The 22,423-nt window shown below is 54.9% G+C and overlaps 1 protein-coding gene across 1 annotated transcript; it reads left to right on the top strand.

Annotated features, from left to right (window-relative positions):
• Positions 1-33: 33 nt before the first annotated feature.
• LOC135320868 (mitogen-activated protein kinase kinase kinase kinase 1-like) lies at positions 34-21,757 on the top strand. Its single transcript, XM_064483996.1, is given in 34 exon segments — positions 34-43; positions 1,414-1,469; positions 1,561-1,608; positions 1,774-1,816; positions 1,910-1,982; positions 2,521-2,652; positions 3,061-3,122; positions 3,383-3,465; positions 3,968-4,084; positions 4,312-4,390; positions 4,895-4,953; positions 5,027-5,086; positions 5,162-5,190; positions 6,754-6,808; positions 7,244-7,400; positions 7,497-7,514; positions 7,517-7,578; positions 7,960-8,044; positions 8,931-9,007; positions 9,083-9,164; positions 9,972-10,080; positions 10,183-10,256; positions 10,428-10,531; positions 11,074-11,248; positions 11,546-11,617; positions 12,619-12,674; positions 12,979-13,034; positions 13,726-13,857; positions 14,589-14,670; positions 15,173-15,289; positions 15,517-15,595; positions 16,353-16,382; positions 20,310-20,369; positions 21,639-21,757. Coding segments are annotated over 34 exon segments (2,652 nt in total).
• The last annotated feature ends 666 nt before the right edge of the window (positions 21,758-22,423 follow it).

The raw sequence follows: 22,423 nt of genomic DNA on the forward strand, positions 1-22,423 counted from the left end.
CGCTTCGGCGCGCTCTCCTGCTGGCGGGGCGAGATGAGCGCAGGTGAGTGGGACAGGTCCTGGGAGGGGTGCGGCTTATCAGGTTAGCGGCGTTGGGTCTGGGTAGCTGGGCGGTGCTTAGCCTGAAGCGTAACTGGGAAGCGGGCTGAACTAAGAGGGGACTGGAGAACGTTGGGTATATATAACTGGTGAGATGGATGACGGGGAGGGGGAGAAGGAGGGTGTGAGCAACTCTGTGATGGCTGGGGTTTAGCCTGCTTGCCTGGGGATACAGACGATGCCTAGCAGAGTTTAGGGGAATGAGGTGGAATTGGTCCTTGCACTTCCGCCTCTCAAGCAGAGCACAAGGGACCAGTACAAGTGACTCAGGTCGAGGAAGACAAGGTGATGGTCACTTCTGGATTTCGGATGTGCACCTCTGTCTCTGACCATCTCCTTGTCTCCACAAAGCTCAGGAAAGGAAGGACTTCATTAGGAAGTCCTAGGCGGGGAATCTGAGGGCCACAGAGAGGAAGTGACTCACATCACCAGCTGTCAGACCTGCTCTGTGCCCTCTCTGTCTGTGTCTATATTGTCCCCTCTGAATCTCTGTTTCTCAATGTGTCTGTTTTCCCACTTCTTGGTCTCTGCCCAGCTCGCTCTTTGTCTGCCTCAGTTTGAATCTGTTTCTGATTTTCTGTCCCTGTCTCTGTCTCCCTCTGACTTTCCTCATTTTAACAAAGTCACATCACCTCCTGCTCAGAGCCCTCCCAAGCCTTCCATTTCCCTCCAACAATAAGCCCAAATTTCGCATCACAGCACTCGAGGCTGACGCCCACAACCACCCCAGGCTGACCCACCTTCTCTCCACTCCACCCACTTTGCCACTTTCCAGGCCCACCAGGCACTTTCCTACCTCCGGGCCTTTGCACTTGCTCATCTTGTTCACGTTGAGTGGGAATGCTCCCATCCTCAACCCCGTCACCTTCTCAGAGTTGCCTTCACTGATCACCCAGTATGAAACGTCATACCCCTTCCTACACGTATTTCCTGTTGTCTTTTCTTGCTTTTGTTTTTTCTATTTATTCGCATCTCACATACGGTTTCTTTCTCCTATTTCTCTTGTCTACTGTCCGTATCCCCCACTGGAATATTCTCTCCACGATGGTGGGGATCTCTGTCTTTATGTCCACAGGTGTGTCCCCATTGCCTACCACGGCACCTGGCACACAGTAAATGTGTAGTCGGTTGAATGAATCAATCTCCCTCTGGCCTCTGGTTCCCTGTATCGCTGCCTCTCTCTTTTGCTGACCATTCCTTGTCCCCTCATGTTACCCCCTCCCCATGTGGTACCTGGTGTGGGTGGCAGCCAGGGGCTCCTGGGGCCAGGTTTCCTGGTCCCCATCTGACACCATGCCGGGGTGACCTTTGCAGTCACAGGCCCCCTGTCAGAGCTCCAGATCAGCTATGTCTGCAGGGAAGTGCTCCAGGTGAGGCGATGCTTGGTGGGTTTGGGTGGGTGCAGGGCCCTGCTCACACCCCCAGAACACTCACAGCCCCCCTCTCCACCCTCCTCCCCAGGGACTGGCCTATCTACACTCACAGAAGAAGATACACCGGGACATCAAGGTGATCTGGGGGCAGAAAAGTAGCCTTGGTGGGTGGGGGCCTCTGGGAGATGGTAGTGGTATTTGGAGGTCTCAGGCGGTGTGTGACCAGGGAGCAGAGGCAGAGTTGGGCTGGCAGTAGGGAGGGGTGTCTCTGACAGCCTCTGATCCCCCCTCTCTTCCCCAGGGAGCCAACATCCCCATCAAGGACCCTGGGGAGGTCAGACTGGGTGAGTGTGGCTGGTGGGGGTGGGGAGGGGGACTGGCTGGGAGCCAGAGAGGACAGGGACCCTAGGTCAGTATGTCTCTCCCTCTGCCTCCAGCTGACTTTGGTATATCGGCCCAGATCGGGGACACACTGGCTCGATGCCTCTGATTCATTGGGACACCCTACTGGCAAGGGGTGCCTGGCTGGCAGCCAGGGGTGGTGCGGGCTTGGTGGTGGTGGGCAGTAGATTTCCCTACCATGGATCTCTGGGAATCTCCATCCTGGCTTTTGCCCTGCCTCTGCCTTTCTCTGTTGAGCGATCTGTGTACTCTGTGGCTCTCCCTTGAGTTTTCCATTTCCCTAGGTCTTCCTGTGCATGTCTCCCCTCCACGTGTTTTTCTCAGTGTTTCTGTTGATTTTGATCCTGATTTCTGTCTCTCCATATTTGCCCATGGCTGTCTTTTCTGTCTGTTTCAGTCTGTGGCTCTCCATGTCTCTTTGCCTCTCTCTGTCTCTGTTTTCTAGTCTATCTCTGACTCTCTGTCTTTACCTCTCTCCGTCTTTATTTCTGTCTCTCTGCCTCTTTATGTGTCTGCATCCAAGTCTCTCTGTGTCCCATTCTCCGGCTCGCTCCCTGTCTCTCTCCAGTCCCCCCACCCCCTACCTAGGGGTCTCCCCTCCCCTTCATCATGTCACCCCTGGCTCTCTGAGGGTCTCTGCTTCTAGGATGGCTGCGGAAGTGGCGGCCGTGGCCCTGAAGGGGGGATACAACGAGCTGTGTGATATCTGGTCACTGGGCATCACAGCCATTGAATTAGCCGAGCTACAGCCAACCCTCTTTGACGTTCACACTCTCAGGTAGGCAGGTGTGTCAGGTCCACCTGGTCCCAGAGATCCCACTCGACTCTGACCCTGAACACCACCCCCCGCCTGCTTCCCCACATCAAGACCCCCCTACAGGTGATCCCTCTCCCTTCGAGCCCAACCCGAGAACCTCAACCCAGAAAGCATTTTCTCCAGTCCACACCAGGAGCCCCCAATGCAGGAAGTCCTGCCTTGAGGCTCCCCTGAGAATTCTGGAACTCTGTAACATGATGAGCAGCATCCCCTGGAAGTGGCGTCCTATGCATCGTAAAATCTACCCCTCATTCTCCTCCTGTCCCTCACTGCTCTCTGCTGACCTCAGTGCCATCTGGGGTCCCTCACATCATGAGATCTGACCTCCACTGGGAAGTCTGAATCCCATGTTCTGTCCTTGCTTTCTAGAGTTCTCTTCCTCATGAACAAGAGTGGCTATCAGCCTCCTCGGCTAAAGGAAAAAGGCAAATGTTAGGAGACAGTCATGGGAAGGCGGGGGACAGAGGGCAGAGTCAGGGCTGATGGTCTGATGGGAGGGTCTCTGGTCCCCTCATCCCAGAACTTGCCTTTTGGGGGGGTTATTTATTTATTTATTTATTTATTTATTTATTTATTTATTTATTTATTTACTTTTAGAGGAGGGGGTTGAACCTAGGGCCTCCTGCATGCTAAGCATGCGCTCTAACACTTGAACTGTACCCTCCCCCAGTACTTGCCTTTTTCTTCCCAAGGTCGGCTGCCTTCCACATCTTCGTCAAAGTCGCCCTCAACAAGAGCGCCAAGAAACGACCTGGCACCACCAAGATGCTCAGTGTAAACCTCCCCTCCCTGAGCAGCCTTCCCAAACTCACCCCCTGTGAGATCCCACCAGGGCCTCCCTCAGCTCCCTAGAACACTGATGATTTTATTCCACAGAACGCCTATGGCCCTTTCAAAGTCCCTGCTCCCTCTGAAATCCCCAGGGCTCCGCCTTCCAAGACCCTCCAAATTGTACCCCAGACCTTTCCCCCAAGATATGCTGAGTTCTAAAATCTCACAAGTTGCCAACGGCTTCAGGACCCATTCCTGGGGTTTCTCTGGAATTCCAGGGGACCCCCGAGACAACTCTGGAATTCTCCAACTTCTCTAAATTCGTCTGATCCCTTCAGACACCTGAGAATCCCCCAGGTGGCAGCTGCCCAGACTTCCCCGCCTTCTTCCTCTATTGGCACCTCCACCGCCAGATTCCCTTAGATGGTTTCTCAAGCCCCTGTGCCAGCCCTCTCCCTGCAGCCCAGCCCTCTGTCTGCTGACCGACTCCTCCTCCCACCCCCAGCATCAACTGGTGTCCCAGCCCGGGCTAAACAGAGGCCTGATCCTAGAGCTTCTTGACAAACTGAGGAACCCAGGGAAGGGGGCAGCTGTTGGCGAGATTGAAGATGAGGAGCCTGAGGTGAGTGGGCCTTGCTTGGATGACAAAAGCACTGGACGGTCCCCACCTTTGCTCAGGCTGCTCCCCTGCCTGGGGTGTCCCCTTGTTGCCTCTCTGAGAAGGAGAAAAGCCAGGGAGCATGGGGGGCTTGGCACAGAGCTGGGGGCACAGAGGTTACGGGAGAGCCGAGGGCTCCAGACTGGGCTGCTGGAGGCCGGTGGGCCTGATGCGGCTGCCGCTCTGCCCAGCTACCCCCCGCCATCCCTCGGCGGATCCGATCCACCCATCGATCCAGCTCTGTGGGGATCCCAGATGCGGACTGCTGTCGTCAGTAGAGAATCCTTAAGCTTTGGAGACACTTGTAACCCCCTCATCAGATTGCCAGAGACCCCAGAGACCCTCCTCGCTTCTAAACATACCCTCAGAGGCCCCCCATTACCATCTGATCCCACAAGAGGCCCCAGAGAACCTCATCTACAAAATGATTCTAGAGACCCCTACCACTCCGCTCTGCACACGGACCCCATAAGATTTCCTATAACCACCAGGACTCCCAGAGACCTCAGAAACTTTGTTCTGATCCCAGATACCCAAGTGGAATCTAAAAACAAACACTCTATAACCATGTTGAGCCCCCATCTCCCTGATCACAAATCTTGACCCCAAAATGAGACCCCTGTAAACCAGGATCCCTCCTCTGAAGGGACAACTCCAGTCCTAAGATCCTGGCTGCAGACCACTCCCCCACCCCAGTTCTATTCTTCCTATTCCCGAATCCATGTCCCCAGCGCACTGTGTGTCACCTGCATACCACCCCACCCCAACCCCCATGGCGGCACATGGAGTTCAGGAAGCCTCGAGGCATGTAGTCCAGACCCACAGCTGACACGGTGAGACGCCTCCCTACTGCCCCGCCGCCCTCCCCTCCCCCTGGGCCACTGCTGACTCTTTCCTATCCCACAGGCTCGCTTACAACCACCTGGAGGCTTCAAGAGCAGCAGTCCTAGGTCAGGGACCCTCAGCGTGGGAGGGGGGCTGGGATAGGTATGGGGACCGCCCGAGGCTCATGCCTGTCCCTCCTCAGGAAACCTGTCAGAGTCCGAAAATGACTACGGTAACGTGGACATGTGAGAGAGCGCCTCAGACCCCACCCAGCCCCACCATCCATGACCCCAACCTCAGCCCCTGCTTTCCTTCCACCACTCAGCCGTGACCCCTGGCTGGACACTCAGTACCCACACCTACCTTCACCCTAACCCTGACCCTCCCACACCAGCCCCCACTCTCCTCCCCACCAACCCTTCACCCCTAACCTCACCCCAACTCAACCCTGGAGCCCCTGCCACATCCTAGTACACAGCACTCACGTCATTCACTGATTCATGTCGGGCTGCAGCTCCAGACTGAGCTCCTCGACAGTAGGAGCCCTGCCTGGTCTCGCACTGCTGAAGCCGAGCATTGTGCTGGCACACCCTCTGTAGACTCTTTGTGAATGTATGTAAGAATGAATGAATGAATGAATGAATGAATGAACAAATGAATGAGTAAACAGATTTTTCTCTTCCTTCCCCAGGCCTGTGGTAGTGGAGACACGCCCAGCAGATGATCTACTGTCCCCAGCAACCTCTATATCCAGAAATGAGTCCCTGGGGTTCGGAGTGGATGCTAGGAATCAGTCTCTGCACCCCATCCCCTCCCCAGTGGACACAATATAGTGGTCATGACATGCCTGTGTCTCCCAATAAACGTGATTTTAGCCTCTGCTGTCATCTTGGTTTTCTGTGGTGAGGGGAGGAGGGCCGAATTCCTGGATGCCTACTGACCCCCCCACAAATTCAACGATCCAGTACAACTTCAGGGATGCAGCACAGATATTATTTCTACAGCACATGGTCACCTCTCCACCAGCGGCCTTGGGAGGAGGATTTGGGGACTAAGGGGCTTGCTCTAAGCATAAGGCATTTGAAGTGGGAGAGAAGGGCCAGCTGTGGGTGTCTCAGCTAAGCTGGTCCTCATACTGCTTGCGGAAACAATCACCAGCAGGGAAGAAATCCCAACATCTCTCTTGGTAGAGACCAGCCACCACGTTCCTCCCCACCAACCCTTGACCCCTAACCTCACCACAACTCAACCCTGGAGCCCCTGCCACATCCTAGTCCCCAGCTCCTCCTAGATGTTGCTCCAACCCCCAGACCTCAACTGCAGCCATAAACCTCAACCACTGGCCCTCATTTTTCTTCATTTCTCACCCAAACTCACACTGATCCTCAGCCCCTGGGAATTATGCCCCTTCCAGACCCTCATTCCCAGAACTCAACCTCAACCCCAGGAGTCAACCCAGGCCCCCATCTCCCTCAGACCCAGGCCTGGGGGAGATCCATTCCACACATCTCATCTGTAATAGGCTCCCATGCGGCGTGCCCGGCAACAAGTGAGAACCCGACCCCCAGGAGCTCATAGGACCTGTGTTACTAGGTGGCTGTGATAATGCAGAGACCTAATGCACTGTCAACACTGATACCCAAGTGTTTCTGTTACTAAGATCGTCATGGTTATTAGTCCTTTAACCCTCAGCTCCAGCCCAGACAGAGTCACATCCTGGTCCTCCTGAGCTGACTTCCAGCCCTAACCCACCCGAGTCCTTGCTCCCAACACCCTCCTCGCCCACTTAACCCATCTGTGTGTTTCAGCCCCTCCCTCGCAGAAGACATACCTCCTCCTCTACTCCCCAAGGTAAGGTTCTGGGCAAAAGCTGGTGGGCTGGGGGCCAGGAGGCCAGGGTCCACAGATGGTGGGATACCAAGCTCTCCAGGGCTGGAGTCTAGGACACTAGTTCCCTTGAAGTCTGGGACGACCAGGATGATGATCCCACTGGGATGTGGAAGGGGCATCCCTGAACCTAGGGGTGGGACTCAAAATATTTAGCCTGATGAACACTCATCAGTAGCTGGTCCTCGGAAAGTCCTGCTGTACCCAGCATTCACCCTCTGGTTGCCGGGGTATGTTGATGTTGTTCGGGGGGCGGTTCGAGGGGAAGGCTGCAGTGGTGGTCGGATATTGTGGGGAGGGTCAGACCCAAGATGCAGCATCAGATCTGGCAGAGGCAGACTGCAGGGTGCCCTCTCTCAGAGATCATCTCATGTATTTCCCCACCCTCCCTCTCTGTTTCCAAAAACCAAGATCCGTTCTCCATCGGACGAGGGTCCTGGGGGGACTGCGGATGAGGGGCAGCTGAGCCCAGTGGTATTGGTCCGCTGTGCCAGTGTGCCTCCCCCTGGCACCACCCACATTGTGCCTCCCCCACCCACCCGAAACCGCCATGTAACCGCTCACTCAGGTAACAAGGCAGTCTGGGGATGGAGGTGGGCATAGGTGGGGGTAGGGCAGGTCGGGGGGGGTGCTTTGGGAGCTGATTTTCCCCACCCAAACTCAGAATCTTCACTGTGGAACCCAGCCCTCGGGAACATGACCAGCTCCCGCTTTTGCCCTCCAAGGAGGAATAGATGAAGAGAAAGGTGAGGCCAGCTGTGCTGAGGACTCACACCGCTGATCGGGGCTGGGGATGCCTGGTTGGGGTTGCGGGGCCGAAGACTAATAATGATGACAGGTGACATTTGTTGAGCAACTCCTCTGTGCCAGACACTGACCTCATGTCATTACATGATATATGCCTTCACAGATGGAGATAGATAGCACAGAGATAGATATTGTCCCCCATTTAAAAATGGGGGAAACTGAGGCACAGCGGGGTAAGTAGATTTCGAAGGTCATAAACCTTTGAGGAGGCAGAGGCAGGATTTGAACCTTGGCACTCCAGAGTCTTAACCACGGCAACTTCCTGTCCCCTCCTCTCTTCTGCTGGATGGGCAGCTGCCCTGCCCCTATGGCCAACCCAGGGATGTGCCCTTCTCCTAAAGTTGTTCAATGGCTGCCCTCTCTGGATCCACAGCACGGCAGCCTCGAAACACCCCTCCAACAAAGGTGAGCATTCAGGAGATTCTCAGAGAATGTGATGGGGATGGGGAGGGTCCTTAATGGAGGTGGAGATGCAGGGACAAGGGGAGGGTCTTAATGGGGGGGGGAGTTGAGGAGCAGTGGCGGGGGCAGAGCTAGGGGTTACAGTTGGGGTTTAAGGATCAAAGATGGGTAGAGTGAATATGAGTTTGAGAGTGAAAATCAGAAAAATTAGAGTTTGGAGGCCAGGAGTGTCAGATAAGGCAGAAAGGCCAGCGTTCGGGGTACAAGCCTAGGGACAGATGGACCCCATTTACCTCAGTTGGAGGTTAGTGGTAGAGAGGCTAAGATCAGCATATTGGGGTCAGGAGACTTAGGGATTAGAATGTAGCCGAAAGGGAAAGTATTTGGGGATCAAAGATGTGGAGACAAGGTCAGTGAAGGGTAAATGTTAAGGAAACAGTATTAGAATTGACTTTCTGTCACACTGGACAGAAAAAGCTATCCATCAGGGCATCTGAATTTGAGGATCAGTGTTGAGATAGGAGTATAATTTAGGGACCAGACTGGTGAGAAGGGGGGATAGAATTTAGAGGGCTATTACGGGAGGCATGTTTAGTGTTGAGGTCAGAATTGAGGAGACAGAGGGTAAGGATTTGTGGGTCAGAGATGGCAGAACCAGCAGAACGTGGGAGGTCAGAGTCTGGGGAGAATGTGACAGGCTCCAGGGAACAGGTCAGGATTTGAGTTCAGATTTGGGAAAACAGGGACTGGAAATGTCAGTGTTGGAGGCAAGTAGAGAATTGAGGGTCAGGGCTGGGAACAGAGTACCCGTGTTTGGGGTCAGATGAGGGGTCCTGGGAGGTCCTCGATGATGAGGCAGGTCCCAGCATCTTCATATCTGTTCCCCAAGACCAGCACTTACTCCTGGGAGCTGAGGAAGGCATTTTCATTCTGAACCGAAATGATCAGGGGGCCACGCTGGAGATGGTGAGGGCCAGGCAGCACCGCGGGTGAGCCAAGGGTGGGAGGCTGGAATTGGGAGGTGCTGGGGTCTTACAGGAGCTGTCTCCTCCATGCTCTGCAGCTCTTTCTAGCCGGACTACCCGGGTGTACTCCATCAACAATGTCCTCATGTCTCTCTCAGGTCTGGCTGTGGGTTGGTTGGGATGTGTTGGAGTGGGGGGTTCACAACTTAAGGAGTCAAGTGTCACGGGATGGGAGCTAGCTGGGCACAGCTGGAAAAAACACTTAGGATCCCCTTCCAAAGAGCCCACAATTCAAATCCTAGCCACGTTTTAAATTAAGGACTTGGGGCAAGAGACTTTGGCTTCCCAAGCCTCTGTTTCCCCATCTGTAAAATGGGGCTCACAATACTGCCACCTCTCAAGTCAGTTTTGAGGTATTCCTACAATGAGTTAGTCTTTACATTTCTTTGATGGTCATATGACATTCCTTATCCCATATTTTACTAAACTAGAGTGAGCGAGCTGAAGGTTAAAATTTTGTGTCATTGTTTTACAAAAGCTTTGTGTAAAATAATTTCTCATTTGTGAGGGAACACCAAGCCAGATAGGATTTGTGAGCTCATTAATATCACATCAGGGATGAGAAACTTTTACAGAATCTCTAGGTATGTTTCTTCTTAAAGTTTTGTAATATGTGTAACTTTAACTGACTGGTTAAGTGTCCATAGATTCTCATGTGACTACAGGCACCACTAGGGTTAGAAACGTACTTATTTTAGGCACCATTGTTCACCAGAGCCAAGCACACTGCCTGGCCTCCCGTGGGCATTTAAAATATGTTAAGTGAGAAGCCAAGAAATACAGGTGCTTGAGATTTAAAGGCTTGGGCATTTCAAAGGGATGGGGCCCAGGGAAGGGATGGGGAAAGCTGGGAGTGTGCAGTGCCCTATAACTTCCTGCTTCCCCTAAATACACACACCCTGCAGGAAAGACCCCCCACCTGTATTCTCATAGCATCCTGGGCCTGCTGGAATGGAAAGAGGCCAGAGCAGGAAGCCCCATTGCTCACATCAGTCCCCACCGGCTCCTAGCAAGGTACGAGACCCCAGTGGAACCACAGACCCCTCTAATATCTGATTCCTACCCCGCACCCCCACCCCCACCCCCACCCCCACTCACGCCTACCTGGTTCTGCAGGAAGAACATGGTCTCCACTAAGTTCCGGGATACCAAAGGTTGCCGGGCGTGCTGTGTGGGGGAGAGAGAATCTCGTGGATATGCAGAGGGGAGCGGGGCCAGGGGCATGACTTGGACTCTAGCCACTGAAGAGGGTTGCGATTTAAGGCAGGGTGTCCAGAGCCCGGGGAAAGATGTGTGGCCTTTGGGGGCGCGGGGCAGGGGAGACAGGATTGACCCTAACCCATCCTTCCCCACCTCCACAGCGGAGGGCGCTAGCTCCGGGGGCCCGTTCCTGTGTGGGGCATTGGAGACATCCGTGGTCCTGCTTCAGTGGCAGCAGCCCATGAACAAGTTCCTGCTTCTCCGGGTAGGGGGCCTGTAAGCACTGGGGACTTTGTCAGGTTCTGTGGCGGGGGCCTTCCACTCTTCTGCTGAGAGCTCTTTGAAGTCGGGCTTCCACCCGAGGTCTCTTCCCAATCACCCGGAGAGCCCGCTCACCTGAAGGCTCCTCCTTCTGAGGCCCTCCGGTTCTTTAAGCCCCGCCCTTCGCCCCGGGCCTAATTCTTCTTCAGGCCCTGTGCCCCGCCAGGTCTCTTAGGAGACGCTATTCAGGTTCTTGGAGCCTCTAAGACTTTGCTGCCTTGGAGGCCACGCCCCCTGGGGGCCCGGCCTTTCTGTCCCCAAGGCGGCACGCCCCCTAGTGGAAGCCACGCCCACTCTGAGACCACACCCGTCAACTTCTATGCCCTCTGAGGCCTCAGCCCCTCAAGTTTCTACATGGCACCTCCCAAGACTGAGGGCTCCGGAACTCCTTCGGGAGCCCCAGGCCGACTCTCTTCCAAGGCCCCGCCCCTCCCAGGCCCCGCCTCAAACCTCCTCTGAGTCCGCCCCTTCCCGTGCGGCCCGCAGCAGGTGCTCTTCCCGCTACACACGCCTCTGCCCGTGTTCTCACTGCTGACCGGGCCAGGCTCCGAGCTGCCCGCCGTGTGCATCGGCGTGAGCCCCGGGCAGCCGGCGAAGTCGGTGTTCTTCCACACCGTGCGCTTCGGCGCGCTCTCCTGCTGGCGGGGCGAGATGAGCGCAGGTGAGTGGGACAGGTCCTGGGAGGGGTGCGGCTTATCAGGTTAGCGGCGTTGGGTCTGGGTAGCTGGGCGGTGCTTAGCCTGAAGCGTAACTGGGAAGCGGGCTGAACTAAGAGGGGACTGGAGAACGTTGGGTATATATAACTGGTGAGATGGATGACGGGGAGGGGGAGAAGGAGGGTGTGAGCAACTCTGTGATGGCTGGGGTTTAGCCTGCTTGCCTGGGGATACAGACGATGCCTAGCAGAGTTTAGGGGAATGAGGTGGAATTGGTCCTTGCACTTCCGCCTCTCAAGCAGAGCACAAGGGACCAGTACAAGTGACTCAGGTCGAGGAAGACAAGGTGATGGTCACTTCTGGATTTCGGATGTGCACCTCTGTCTCTGACCATCTCCTTGTCTCCACAAAGCTCAGGAAAGGAAGGACTTCATTAGGAAGTCCTAGGCGGGGAATCTGAGGGCCACAGAGAGGAAGTGACTCACATCACCAGCTGTCAGACCTGCTCTGTGCCCTCTCTGTCTGTGTCTATATTGTCCCCTCTGAATCTCTGTTTCTCAATGTGTCTGTTTTCCCACTTCTTGGTCTCTGCCCAGCTCGCTCTTTGTCTGCCTCAGTTTGAATCTGTTTCTGATTTTCTGTCCCTGTCTCTGTCTCCCTCTGACTTTCCTCATTTTAACAAAGTCACATCACCTCCTGCTCAGAGCCCTCCCAAGCCTTCCATTTCCCTCCAACAATAAGCCCAAATTTCGCATCACAGCACTCGAGGCTGACGCCCACAACCACCCCAGGCTGACCCACCTTCTCTCCACTCCACCCACTTTGCCACTTTCCAGGCCCACCAGGCACTTTCCTACCTCCGGGCCTTTGCACTTGCTCATCTTGTTCACGTTGAGTGGGAATGCTCCCATCCTCAACCCCGTCACCTTCTCAGAGTTGCCTTCACTGATCACCCAGTATGAAACGTCATACCCCTTCCTACACGTATTTCCTGTTGTCTTTTCTTGCTTTTGTTTTTTCTATTTATTCGCATCTCACATACGGTTTCTTTCTCCTATTTCTCTTGTCTACTGTCCGTATCCCCCACTGGAATATTCTCTCCACGATGGTGGGGATCTCTGTCTTTATGTCCACAGGTGTGTCCCCATTGCCTACCACGGCACCTGGCACACAGTAAATGTGTAGTCGGTTGAATGAATCAATCTCCCTCTGGCCTCTGGTTCCCTGTATCGCTGCCTCTCTCTTTTGCTGACCATTCCTTGTCCCCTCATGTTACCCCCTCCCCATGTGGTACCTGGTGTGGGTGGCAGCCAGGGGCTCCTGGGGCCAGGTTTCCTGGTCCCCATCTGACACCATGCCGGGGTGACCTTTGCAGTCACAGGCCCCCTGTCAGAGCTCCAGATCAGCTATGTCTGCAGGGAAGTGCTCCAGGTGAGGCGATGCTTGGTGGGTTTGGGTGGGTGCAGGGCCCTGCTCACACCCCCAGAACACTCACAGCCCCCCTCTCCACCCTCCTCCCCAGGGACTGGCCTATCTACACTCACAGAAGAAGATACACCGGGACATCAAGGTGATCTGGGGGCAGAAAAGTAGCCTTGGTGGGTGGGGGCCTCTGGGAGATGGTAGTGGTATTTGGAGGTCTCAGGCGGTGTGTGACCAGGGAGCAGAGGCAGAGTTGGGCTGGCAGTAGGGAGGGGTGTCTCTGACAGCCTCTGATCCCCCCTCTCTTCCCCAGGGAGCCAACATCCCCATCAAGGACCCTGGGGAGGTCAGACTGGGTGAGTGTGGCTGGTGGGGGTGGGGAGGGGGACTGGCTGGGAGCCAGAGAGGACAGGGACCCTAGGTCAGTATGTCTCTCCCTCTGCCTCCAGCTGACTTTGGTATATCGGCCCAGATCGGGGACACACTGGCTCGATGCCTCTGATTCATTGGGACACCCTACTGGCAAGGGGTGCCTGGCTGGCAGCCAGGGGTGGTGCGGGCTTGGTGGTGGTGGGCAGTAGATTTCCCTACCATGGATCTCTGGGAATCTCCATCCTGGCTTTTGCCCTGCCTCTGCCTTTCTCTGTTGAGCGATCTGTGTACTCTGTGGCTCTCCCTTGAGTTTTCCATTTCCCTAGGTCTTCCTGTGCATGTCTCCCCTCCACGTGTTTTTCTCAGTGTTTCTGTTGATTTTGATCCTGATTTCTGTCTCTCCATATTTGCCCATGGCTGTCTTTTCTGTCTGTTTCAGTCTGTGGCTCTCCATGTCTCTTTGCCTCTCTCTGTCTCTGTTTTCTAGTCTATCTCTGACTCTCTGTCTTTACCTCTCTCCGTCTTTATTTCTGTCTCTCTGCCTCTTTATGTGTCTGCATCCAAGTCTCTCTGTGTCCCATTCTCCGGCTCGCTCCCTGTCTCTCTCCAGTCCCCCCACCCCCTACCTAGGGGTCTCCCCTCCCCTTCATCATGTCACCCCTGGCTCTCTGAGGGTCTCTGCTTCTAGGATGGCTGCGGAAGTGGCGGCCGTGGCCCTGAAGGGGGGATACAACGAGCTGTGTGATATCTGGTCACTGGGCATCACAGCCATTGAATTAGCCGAGCTACAGCCAACCCTCTTTGACGTTCACACTCTCAGGTAGGCAGGTGTGTCAGGTCCACCTGGTCCCAGAGATCCCACTCGACTCTGACCCTGAACACCACCCCCCGCCTGCTTCCCCACATCAAGACCCCCCTACAGGTGATCCCTCTCCCTTCGAGCCCAACCCGAGAACCTCAACCCAGAAAGCATTTTCTCCAGTCCACACCAGGAGCCCCCAATGCAGGAAGTCCTGCCTTGAGGCTCCCCTGAGAATTCTGGAACTCTGTAACATGATGAGCAGCATCCCCTGGAAGTGGCGTCCTATGCATCGTAAAATCTACCCCTCATTCTCCTCCTGTCCCTCACTGCTCTCTGCTGACCTCAGTGCCATCTGGGGTCCCTCACATCATGAGATCTGACCTCCACTGGGAAGTCTGAATCCCATGTTCTGTCCTTGCTTTCTAGAGTTCTCTTCCTCATGAACAAGAGTGGCTATCAGCCTCCTCGGCTAAAGGAAAAAGGCAAATGTTAGGAGAGAGTCATGGGAAGGCGGGGGACAGAGGGCAGAGTCAGGGCTGATGGTCTGATGGGAGGGTCTCTGGTCCCCTCATCCCAGAACTTGCCTTTTGGGGGGGTTATTTATTTATTTATTTATTTATTTATTTATTTATTTATTTATTTATTTACTTTTAGAGGAGGGGGTTGAACCTAGGGCCTCCTGCATGCTAAGCATGCGCTCTAACACTTGAACTGTACCCTCCCCCAGTACTTGCCTTTTTCTTCCCAAGGTCGGCTGCCTTCCACATCTTCGTCAAAGTCGCCCTCAACAAGAGCGCCAAGAAACGACCTGGCACCACCAAGATGCTCAGTGTAAACCTCCCCTCCCTGAGCAGCCTTCCCAAACTCACCCCCTGTGAGATCCCACCAGGGCCTCCCTCAGCTCCCTAGAACACTGATGATTTTATTCCACAGAACGCCTATGGCCCTTTCAAAGTCCCTGCTCCCTCTGAAATCCCCAGGGCTCCGCCTTCCAAGACCCTCCAAATTGTACCCCAGACCTTTCCCCCAAGATATGCTGAGTTCTAAAATCTCACAAGTTGCCAACGGCTTCAGGACCCATTCCTGGGGTTTCTCTGGAATTCCAGGGGACCCCCGAGACAACTCTGGAATTCTCCAACTTCTCTAAATTCGTCTGATCCCTTCAGACACCTGAGAATCCCCCAGGTGGCAGCTGCCCAGACTTCCCCGCCTTCTTCCTCTATTGGCACCTCCACCGCCAGATTCCCTTAGATGGTTTCTCAAGCCCCTGTGCCAGCCCTCTCCCTGCAGCCCAGCCCTCTGTCTGCTGACCGCCTCCTCCTCCCACCCCCAGCATCAACTGGTGTCCCAGCCCGGGCTAAACAGAGGCCTGATCCTAGAGCTTCTTGACAAACTGAGGAACCCAGGGAAGGGGGCAGCTGTTGGCGAGATTGAAGATGAGGAGCCTGAGGTGAGTGGGCCTTGCTTGGATGACAAAAGCACTGGACGGTCCCCACCTTTGCTCAGGCTGCTCCCCTGCCTGGGGTGTCCCCTTGTTGCCTCTCTGAGAAGGAGAAAAGCCAGGGAGCATGGGGGGCTTGGCACAGAGCTGGGGGCACAGAGGTTACGGGAGAGCCGAGGGCTCCAGACTGGGCTGCTGGAGGCCGGTGGGCCTGATGCGGCTGCCGCTCTGCCCAGCTACCCCCCGCCATCCCTCGGCGGATCCGATCCACCCATCGATCCAGCTCTGTGGGGATCCCAGATGCGGACTGCTGTCGTCAGTAGAGAATCCTTAAGCTTTGGAGACACTTGTAACCCCCTCATCAGATTGCCAGAGACCCCAGAGACCCTCCTCGCTTCTAAACATACCCTCAGAGGCCCCCCATTACCATCTGATCCCACAAGAGGCCCCAGAGAACCTCATCTACAAAATGATTCTAGAGACCCCTACCACTCCGCTCTGCACACGGACCCCATAAGATTTCCTATAACCACCAGGACTCCCAGAGACCTCAGAAACTTTGTTCTGATCCCAGATACCCAAGTGGAATCTAAAAACAAACACTCTATAACCATGTTGAGCCCCCATCTCCCTGATCACAAATCTTGACCCCAAAATGAGACCCCTGTAAACCAGGATCCCTCCTCTGAAGGGACAACTCCAGTCCTAAGATCCTGGCTGCAGACCACTCCCCCACCCCAGTTCTATTCTTCCTATTCCCGAATCCATGTCCCCAGCGCACTGTGTGTCACCTGCATACCACCCCACCCCAACCCCCATGGCGGCACATGGAGTTCAGGAAGCCTCGAGGCATGTAGTCCAGACCCACAGCTGACACGGTGAGACGCCTCCCTACTGCCCCACCGCCCTCCCCTCCCCCTGGGCCACTGCTGACTCTTTCCTATCCCACAGGCTCGCTTACAACCACCTGGAGGCTTCAAGAGCAGCAGTCCTAGGTCAGGGACCCTCAGCGTGGGAGGGGGGCTGGGATAGGTATGGGGACCGCCCGAGGCTCATGCCTGTCCCTCCTCAGGAAACCTGTCAGAGTCCGAAAATGACTACGGTAACGTGGACATGTGAGAGAGCGCCTCAGACCCCACCCAGCCCCACCATCCATGACCCCAACCTCAGCCCCTGCTTTCCTTCCACCACTCAGCCGTGACCCCTGGCTGGACACTCAGTACCCACACCTACCTTCACCCTAACCCTGACCCTCCCACACCAGCCCCCACTCTCCTCCCCACCAACCCTTCACCCCTAACCTCACCCCAACTCAACCCTGGAGCCCCTGCCACATCCTAGTACACAGCACTCACGTCATTCACTGATTCATGTCGGGCTGCAGCTCCAGACTGAGCTCCTCGACAGTAGGAGCCCTGCCTGGTCTCGCACTGCTGAAGCCGAGCATTGTGCTGGCACACCCTCTGTAGACTCTTTGTGAATGTATGTAAGAATGAATGAATGAATGAATGAATGAATGAACAAATGAATGAGTAAACAGATTTTTCTCTTCCTTCCCCAGGCCTGTGGTAGTGGAGACACGCCCAGCAGATGATCTACTGTCCCCAGCAACCTCTATATCCAGAAATGAGTCCCTGGGGTTCGGAGTGGATGCTAGGAATCAGTCTCTGCACCCCATCCCCTCCCCAGTGGACACAATATAGTGGTCATGACATGCCTGTGTCTCCCAATAAACGTGATTTTAGCCTCTGCTGTCATCTTGGTTTTCTGTGGTGAGGGGAGGAGGGCCGAATTCCTGGATGCCTACTGACCCCCCCACAAATTCAACGATCCAGTACAACTTCAGGGATGCAGCACAGATATTATTTCTACAGCACATGGTCACCTCTCCACCAGCGGCCTTGGGAGGAGGATTTGGGGACTAAGGGGCTTGCTCTAAGCATAAGGCATTTGAAGTGGGAGAGAAGGGCCAGCTGTGGGTGTCTCAGCTAAGCTGGTCCTCATACTGCTTGCGGAAACAATCACCAGCAGGGAAGAAATCCCAACATCTCTCTTGGTAGAGACCAGCCACCACGTTCCTCCCCACCAACCCTTGACCCCTAACCTCACCACAACTCAACCCTGGAGCCCCTGCCACATCCTAGTCCCCAGCTCCTCCTAGATGTTGCTCCAACCCCCAGACCTCAACTGCAGCCATAAACCTCAACCACTGGCCCTCATTTTTCTTCATTTCTCACCCAAACTCACACTGATCCTCAGCCCCTGGGAATTATGCCCCTTCCAGACCCTCATTCCCAGAACTCAACCTCAACCCCAGGAGTCAACCCAGGCCCCCATCTCCCTCAGACCCAGGCCTGGGGGAGATCCATTCCACACATCTCATCTGTAATAGGCTCCCATGCGGCGTGCCCGGCAACAAGTGAGAACCCGACCCCCAGGAGCTCATAGGACCTGTGTTACTAGGTGGCTGTGATAATGCAGAGACCTAATGCACTGTCAACACTGATACCCAAGTGTTTCTGTTACTAAGATCGTCATGGTTATTAGTCCTTTAACCCTCAGCTCCAGCCCAGACAGAGTCACATCCTGGTCCTCCTGAGCTGACTTCCAGCCCTAACCCACCCGAGTCCTTGCTCCCAACACCCTCCTCGCCCACTTAACCCATCTGTGTGTTTCAGCCCCTCCCTCGCAGAAGACATACCTCCTCCTCTACTCCCCAAGGTAAGGTTCTGGGCAAAAGCTGGTGGGCTGGGGGCCAGGAGGCCAGGGTCCACAGATGGTGGGATACCAAGCTCTCCAGGGCTGGAGTCTAGGACACTAGTTCCCTTGAAGTCTGGGACGACCAGGATGATGATCCCACTGGGATGTGGAAGGGGCATCCCTGAACCTAGGGGTGGGACTCAAAATATTTAGCCTGATGAACACTCATCAGTAGCTGGTCCTCGGAAAGTCCTGCTGTACCCAGCATTCACCCTCTGGTTGCCGGGGTATGTTGATGTTGTTCGGGGGGCGGTTCGAGGGGAAGGCTGCAGTGGTGGTCGGATATTGTGGGGAGGGTCAGACCCAAGATGCAGCATCAGATCTGGCAGAGGCAGACTGCAGGGTGCCCTCTCTCAGAGATCATCTCATGTATTTCCCCACCCTCCCTCTCTGTTTCCAAAAACCAAGATCCGTTCTCCATCGGACGAGGGTCCTGGGGGGACTGCGGATGAGGGGCAGCTGAGCCCAGTGGTATTGGTCCGCTGTGCCAGTGTGCCTCCCCCTGGCACCACCCACATTGTGCCTCCCCCACCCACCCGAAACCGCCACGTAACCGCTCACTCAGGTAACAAGGCAGTCTGGGGATGGAGGTGGGCATAGGTGGGGGTAGGGCAGGTCGGGGGGGGTGCTTTGGGAGCTGATTTTCCCCACCCAAACTCAGAATCTTCACTGTGGAACCCAGCCCTCGGGAACATGACCAGCTCCCGCTTTTGCCCTCCAAGGAGGAATAGATGAAGAGAAAGGTGAGGCCAGCTGTGCTGAGGACTCACACCGCTGATCGGGGCTGGGGATGCCTGGTTGGGGTTGCGGGGCCGAAGACTAATAATGATGACAGGTGACATTTGTTGAGCAACTCCTCTGTGCCAGACACTGACCTCATGTCATTACATGATATATGCCTTCACAGATGGAGATAGATAGCACAGAGATAGATATTGTCCCCCATTTAAAAATGGGGGAAACTGAGGCACAGCGGGGTAAGTAGATTTCGAAGGTCATAAACCTTTGAGGAGGCAGAGGCAGGATTTGAACCTTGGCACTCCAGAGTCTTAACCACGGCAACTTCCTGTCCCCTCCTCTCTTCTGCTGGATGGGCAGCTGCCCTGCCCCTATGGCCAACCCAGGGATGTGCCCTTCTCCTAAAGTTGTTCAATGGCTGCCCTCTCTGGATCCACAGCACGGCAGCCTCGAAACACCCCTCCAACAAAGGTGAGCATTCAGGAGATTCTCAGAGAATGTGATGGGGATGGGGAGGGTCCTTAATGGAGGTGGAGATGCAGGGACAAGGGGAGGGTCTTAATGGGGGGGGGAGTTGAGGAGCAGTGGCGGGGGCAGAGCTAGGGGTTACAGTTGGGGTTTAAGGATCAAAGATGGGTAGAGTGAATATGAGTTTGAGAGTGAAAATCAGAAAAATTAGAGTTTGGAGGCCAGGAGTGTCAGATAAGGCAGAAAGGCCAGCGTTCGGGGTACAAGCCTAGGGACAGATGGACCCCATTTACCTCAGTTGGAGGTTAGTGGTAGAGAGGCTAAGATCAGCATATTGGGGTCAGGAGACTTAGGGATTAGAATGTAGCCGAAAGGGAAAGTATTTGGGGATCAAAGATGTGGAGACAAGGTCAGTGAAGGGTAAATGTTAAGGAAACAGTATTAGAATTGACTTTCTGTCACACTGGACAGAAAAAGCTATCCATCAGGGCATCTGAATTTGAGGATCAGTGTTGAGATAGGAGTATAATTTAGGGACCAGACTGGTGAGAAGGGGGGATAGAATTTAGAGGGCTATTACGGGAGGCATGTTTAGTGTTGAGGTCAGAATTGAGGAGACAGAGGGTAAGGATTTGTGGGTCAGAGATGGCAGAACCAGCAGAACGTGGGAGGTCAGAGTCTGGGGAGAATGTGACAGGCTCCAGGGAACAGGTCAGGATTTGAGTTCAGATTTGGGAAAACAGGGACTGGAAATGTCAGTGTTGGAGGCAAGTAGAGAATTGAGGGTCAGGGCTGGGAACAGAGTACCCGTGTTTGGGGTCAGATGAGGGGTCCTGGGAGGTCCTCGATGATGAGGCAGGTCCCAGCATCTTCATATCTGTTCCCCAAGACCAGCACTTACTCCTGGGAGCTGAGGAAGGCATTTTCATTCTGAACCGAAATGATCAGGGGGCCACGCTGGAGATGGTGAGGGCCAGGCAGCACCGCGGGTGAGCCAAGGGTGGGAGGCTGGAATTGGGAGGTGCTGGGGTCTTACAGGAGCTGTCTCCTCCATGCTCTGCAGCTCTTTCTAGCCGGACTACCCGGGTGTACTCCATCAACAATGTCCTCATGTCTCTCTCAGGTCTGGCTGTGGGTTGGTTGGGATGTGTTGGAGTGGGGGGTTCACAACTTAAGGAGTCAAGTGTCACGGGATGGGAGCTAGCTGGGCACAGCTGGAAAAAACACTTAGGATCCCCTTCCAAAGAGCCCACAATTCAAATCCTAGCCACGTTTTAAATTAAGGACTTGGGGCAAGAGACTTTGGCTTCCCAAGCCTCTGTTTCCCCATCTGTAAAATGGGGCTCACAATACTGCCACCTCTCAAGTCAGTTTTGAGGTATTCCTACAATGAGTTAGTCTTTACATTTCTTTGATGGTCATATGACATTCCTTATCCCATATTTTACTAAACTAGAGTGAGCGAGCTGAAGGTTAAAATTTTGTGTCATTGTTTTACAAAAGCTTTGTGTAAAATAATTTCTCATTTGTGAGGGAACACCAAGCCAGATAGGATTTGTGAGCTCATTAATATCACATCAGGGATGAGAAACTTTTACAGAATCTCTAGGTATGTTTCTTCTTAAAGTTTTGTAATATGTGTAACTTTAACTGACTGGTTAAGTGTCCATAGATTCTCATGTGACTACAGGCACCACTAGGGTTAGAAACGTACTTATTTTAGGCACCATTGTTCACCAGAGCCAAGCACACTGCCTGGCCTCCCGTGGGCATTTAAAATATGTTAAGTGAGAAGCCAAGAAATACAGGTGCTTGAGATTTAAAGGCTTGGGCATTTCAAAGGGATGGGGCCCAGGGAAGGGATGGGGAAAGCTGGGAGTGTGCAGTGCCCTATAACTTCCTGCTTCCCCTAAATACACACACCCTGCAGGAAAGACCCCCCACCTGTATTCTCATAGCATCCTGGGCCTGCTGGAATGGAAAGAGGCCAGAGCAGGAAGCCCCATTGCTCACATCAGTCCCCACCGGCTCCTAGCAAGGTACGAGACCCCAGTGGAACCACAGACCCCTCTAATATCTGATTCCTACCCCGCACCCCCACCCCCACCCCCACCCCCACCCCCACTCACGCCTACCTGGTTCTGCAGGAAGAACATGGTCTCCACTAAGTTCCGGGATACCAAAGGTTGCCGGGCGTGCTGTGTGGGGGAGAGAGAATCTCGTGGATATGCAGAGGGGAGCGGGGCCAGGGGCATGACTTGGACTCTAGCCACTGAAGAGGGTTGCGATTTAAGGCAGGGTGTCCAGAGCCCGGGGAAAGATGTGTGGCCTTTGGGGGCGCGGGGCAGGGGAGACAGGATTGACCCTAACCCATCCTTCCCCACCTCCACAGCGGAGGGCGCTAGCTCCGGGGGCCCGTTCCTGTGTGGGGCATTGGAGACATCCGTGGTCCTGCTTCAGTGGCAGCAGCCCATGAACAAGTTCCTGCTTCTCCGGGTAGGGGGCCTGTAAGCACTGGGGACTTTGTCAGGTTCTGTGGCGGGGGCCTTCCACTCTTCTGCTGAGAGCTCTTTGAAGTCGGGCTTCCACCCGAGGTCTCTTCCCAATCACCCGGAGAGCCCGCTCACCTGAAGGCTCCTCCTTCTGAGGCCCTCCGGTTCTTTAAGCCCCGCCCTTCGCCCCGGGCCTAATTCTTCTTCAGGCCCTGTGCCCCGCCAGGTCTCTTAGGAGACGCTATTCAGGTTCTTGGAGCCTCTAAGACTTTGCTGCCTTGGAGGCCACGCCCCCTGGGGGCCCGGCCTTTCTGTCCCCAAGGCGGCACGCCCCCTAGTGGAAGCCACGCCCACTCTGAGACCACACCCGTCAACTTCTATGCCCTCTGAGGCCTCAGCCCCTCAAGTTTCTACATGGCACCTCCCAAGACTGAGGGCTCCGGAACTCCTTCGGGAGCCCCAGGCCGACTCTCTTCCAAGGCCCCGCCCCTCCCAGGCCCCGCCTCAAACCTCCTCTGAGTCCGCCCCTTCCCGTGCGGCCCGCAGCAGGTGCTCTTCCCGCTACACACGCCTCTGCCCGTGTTCTCACTGCTGACCGGGCCAGGCTCCGAGCTGCCCGCCGTGTGCATCGGCGTGAGCCCCGGGCAGCCGGCGAAGTCGGTGTTCTTCCACACCGTGCGCTTCG

The sequence above is a fragment of the Camelus dromedarius genome, unplaced genomic scaffold (genome assembly GCF_036321535.1).
Source record: "Camelus dromedarius isolate mCamDro1 unplaced genomic scaffold, mCamDro1.pat HAP1_SCAFFOLD_167, whole genome shotgun sequence".
Classification (NCBI taxonomy): Eukaryota; Metazoa; Chordata; class Mammalia; order Artiodactyla; family Camelidae; genus Camelus; species Camelus dromedarius.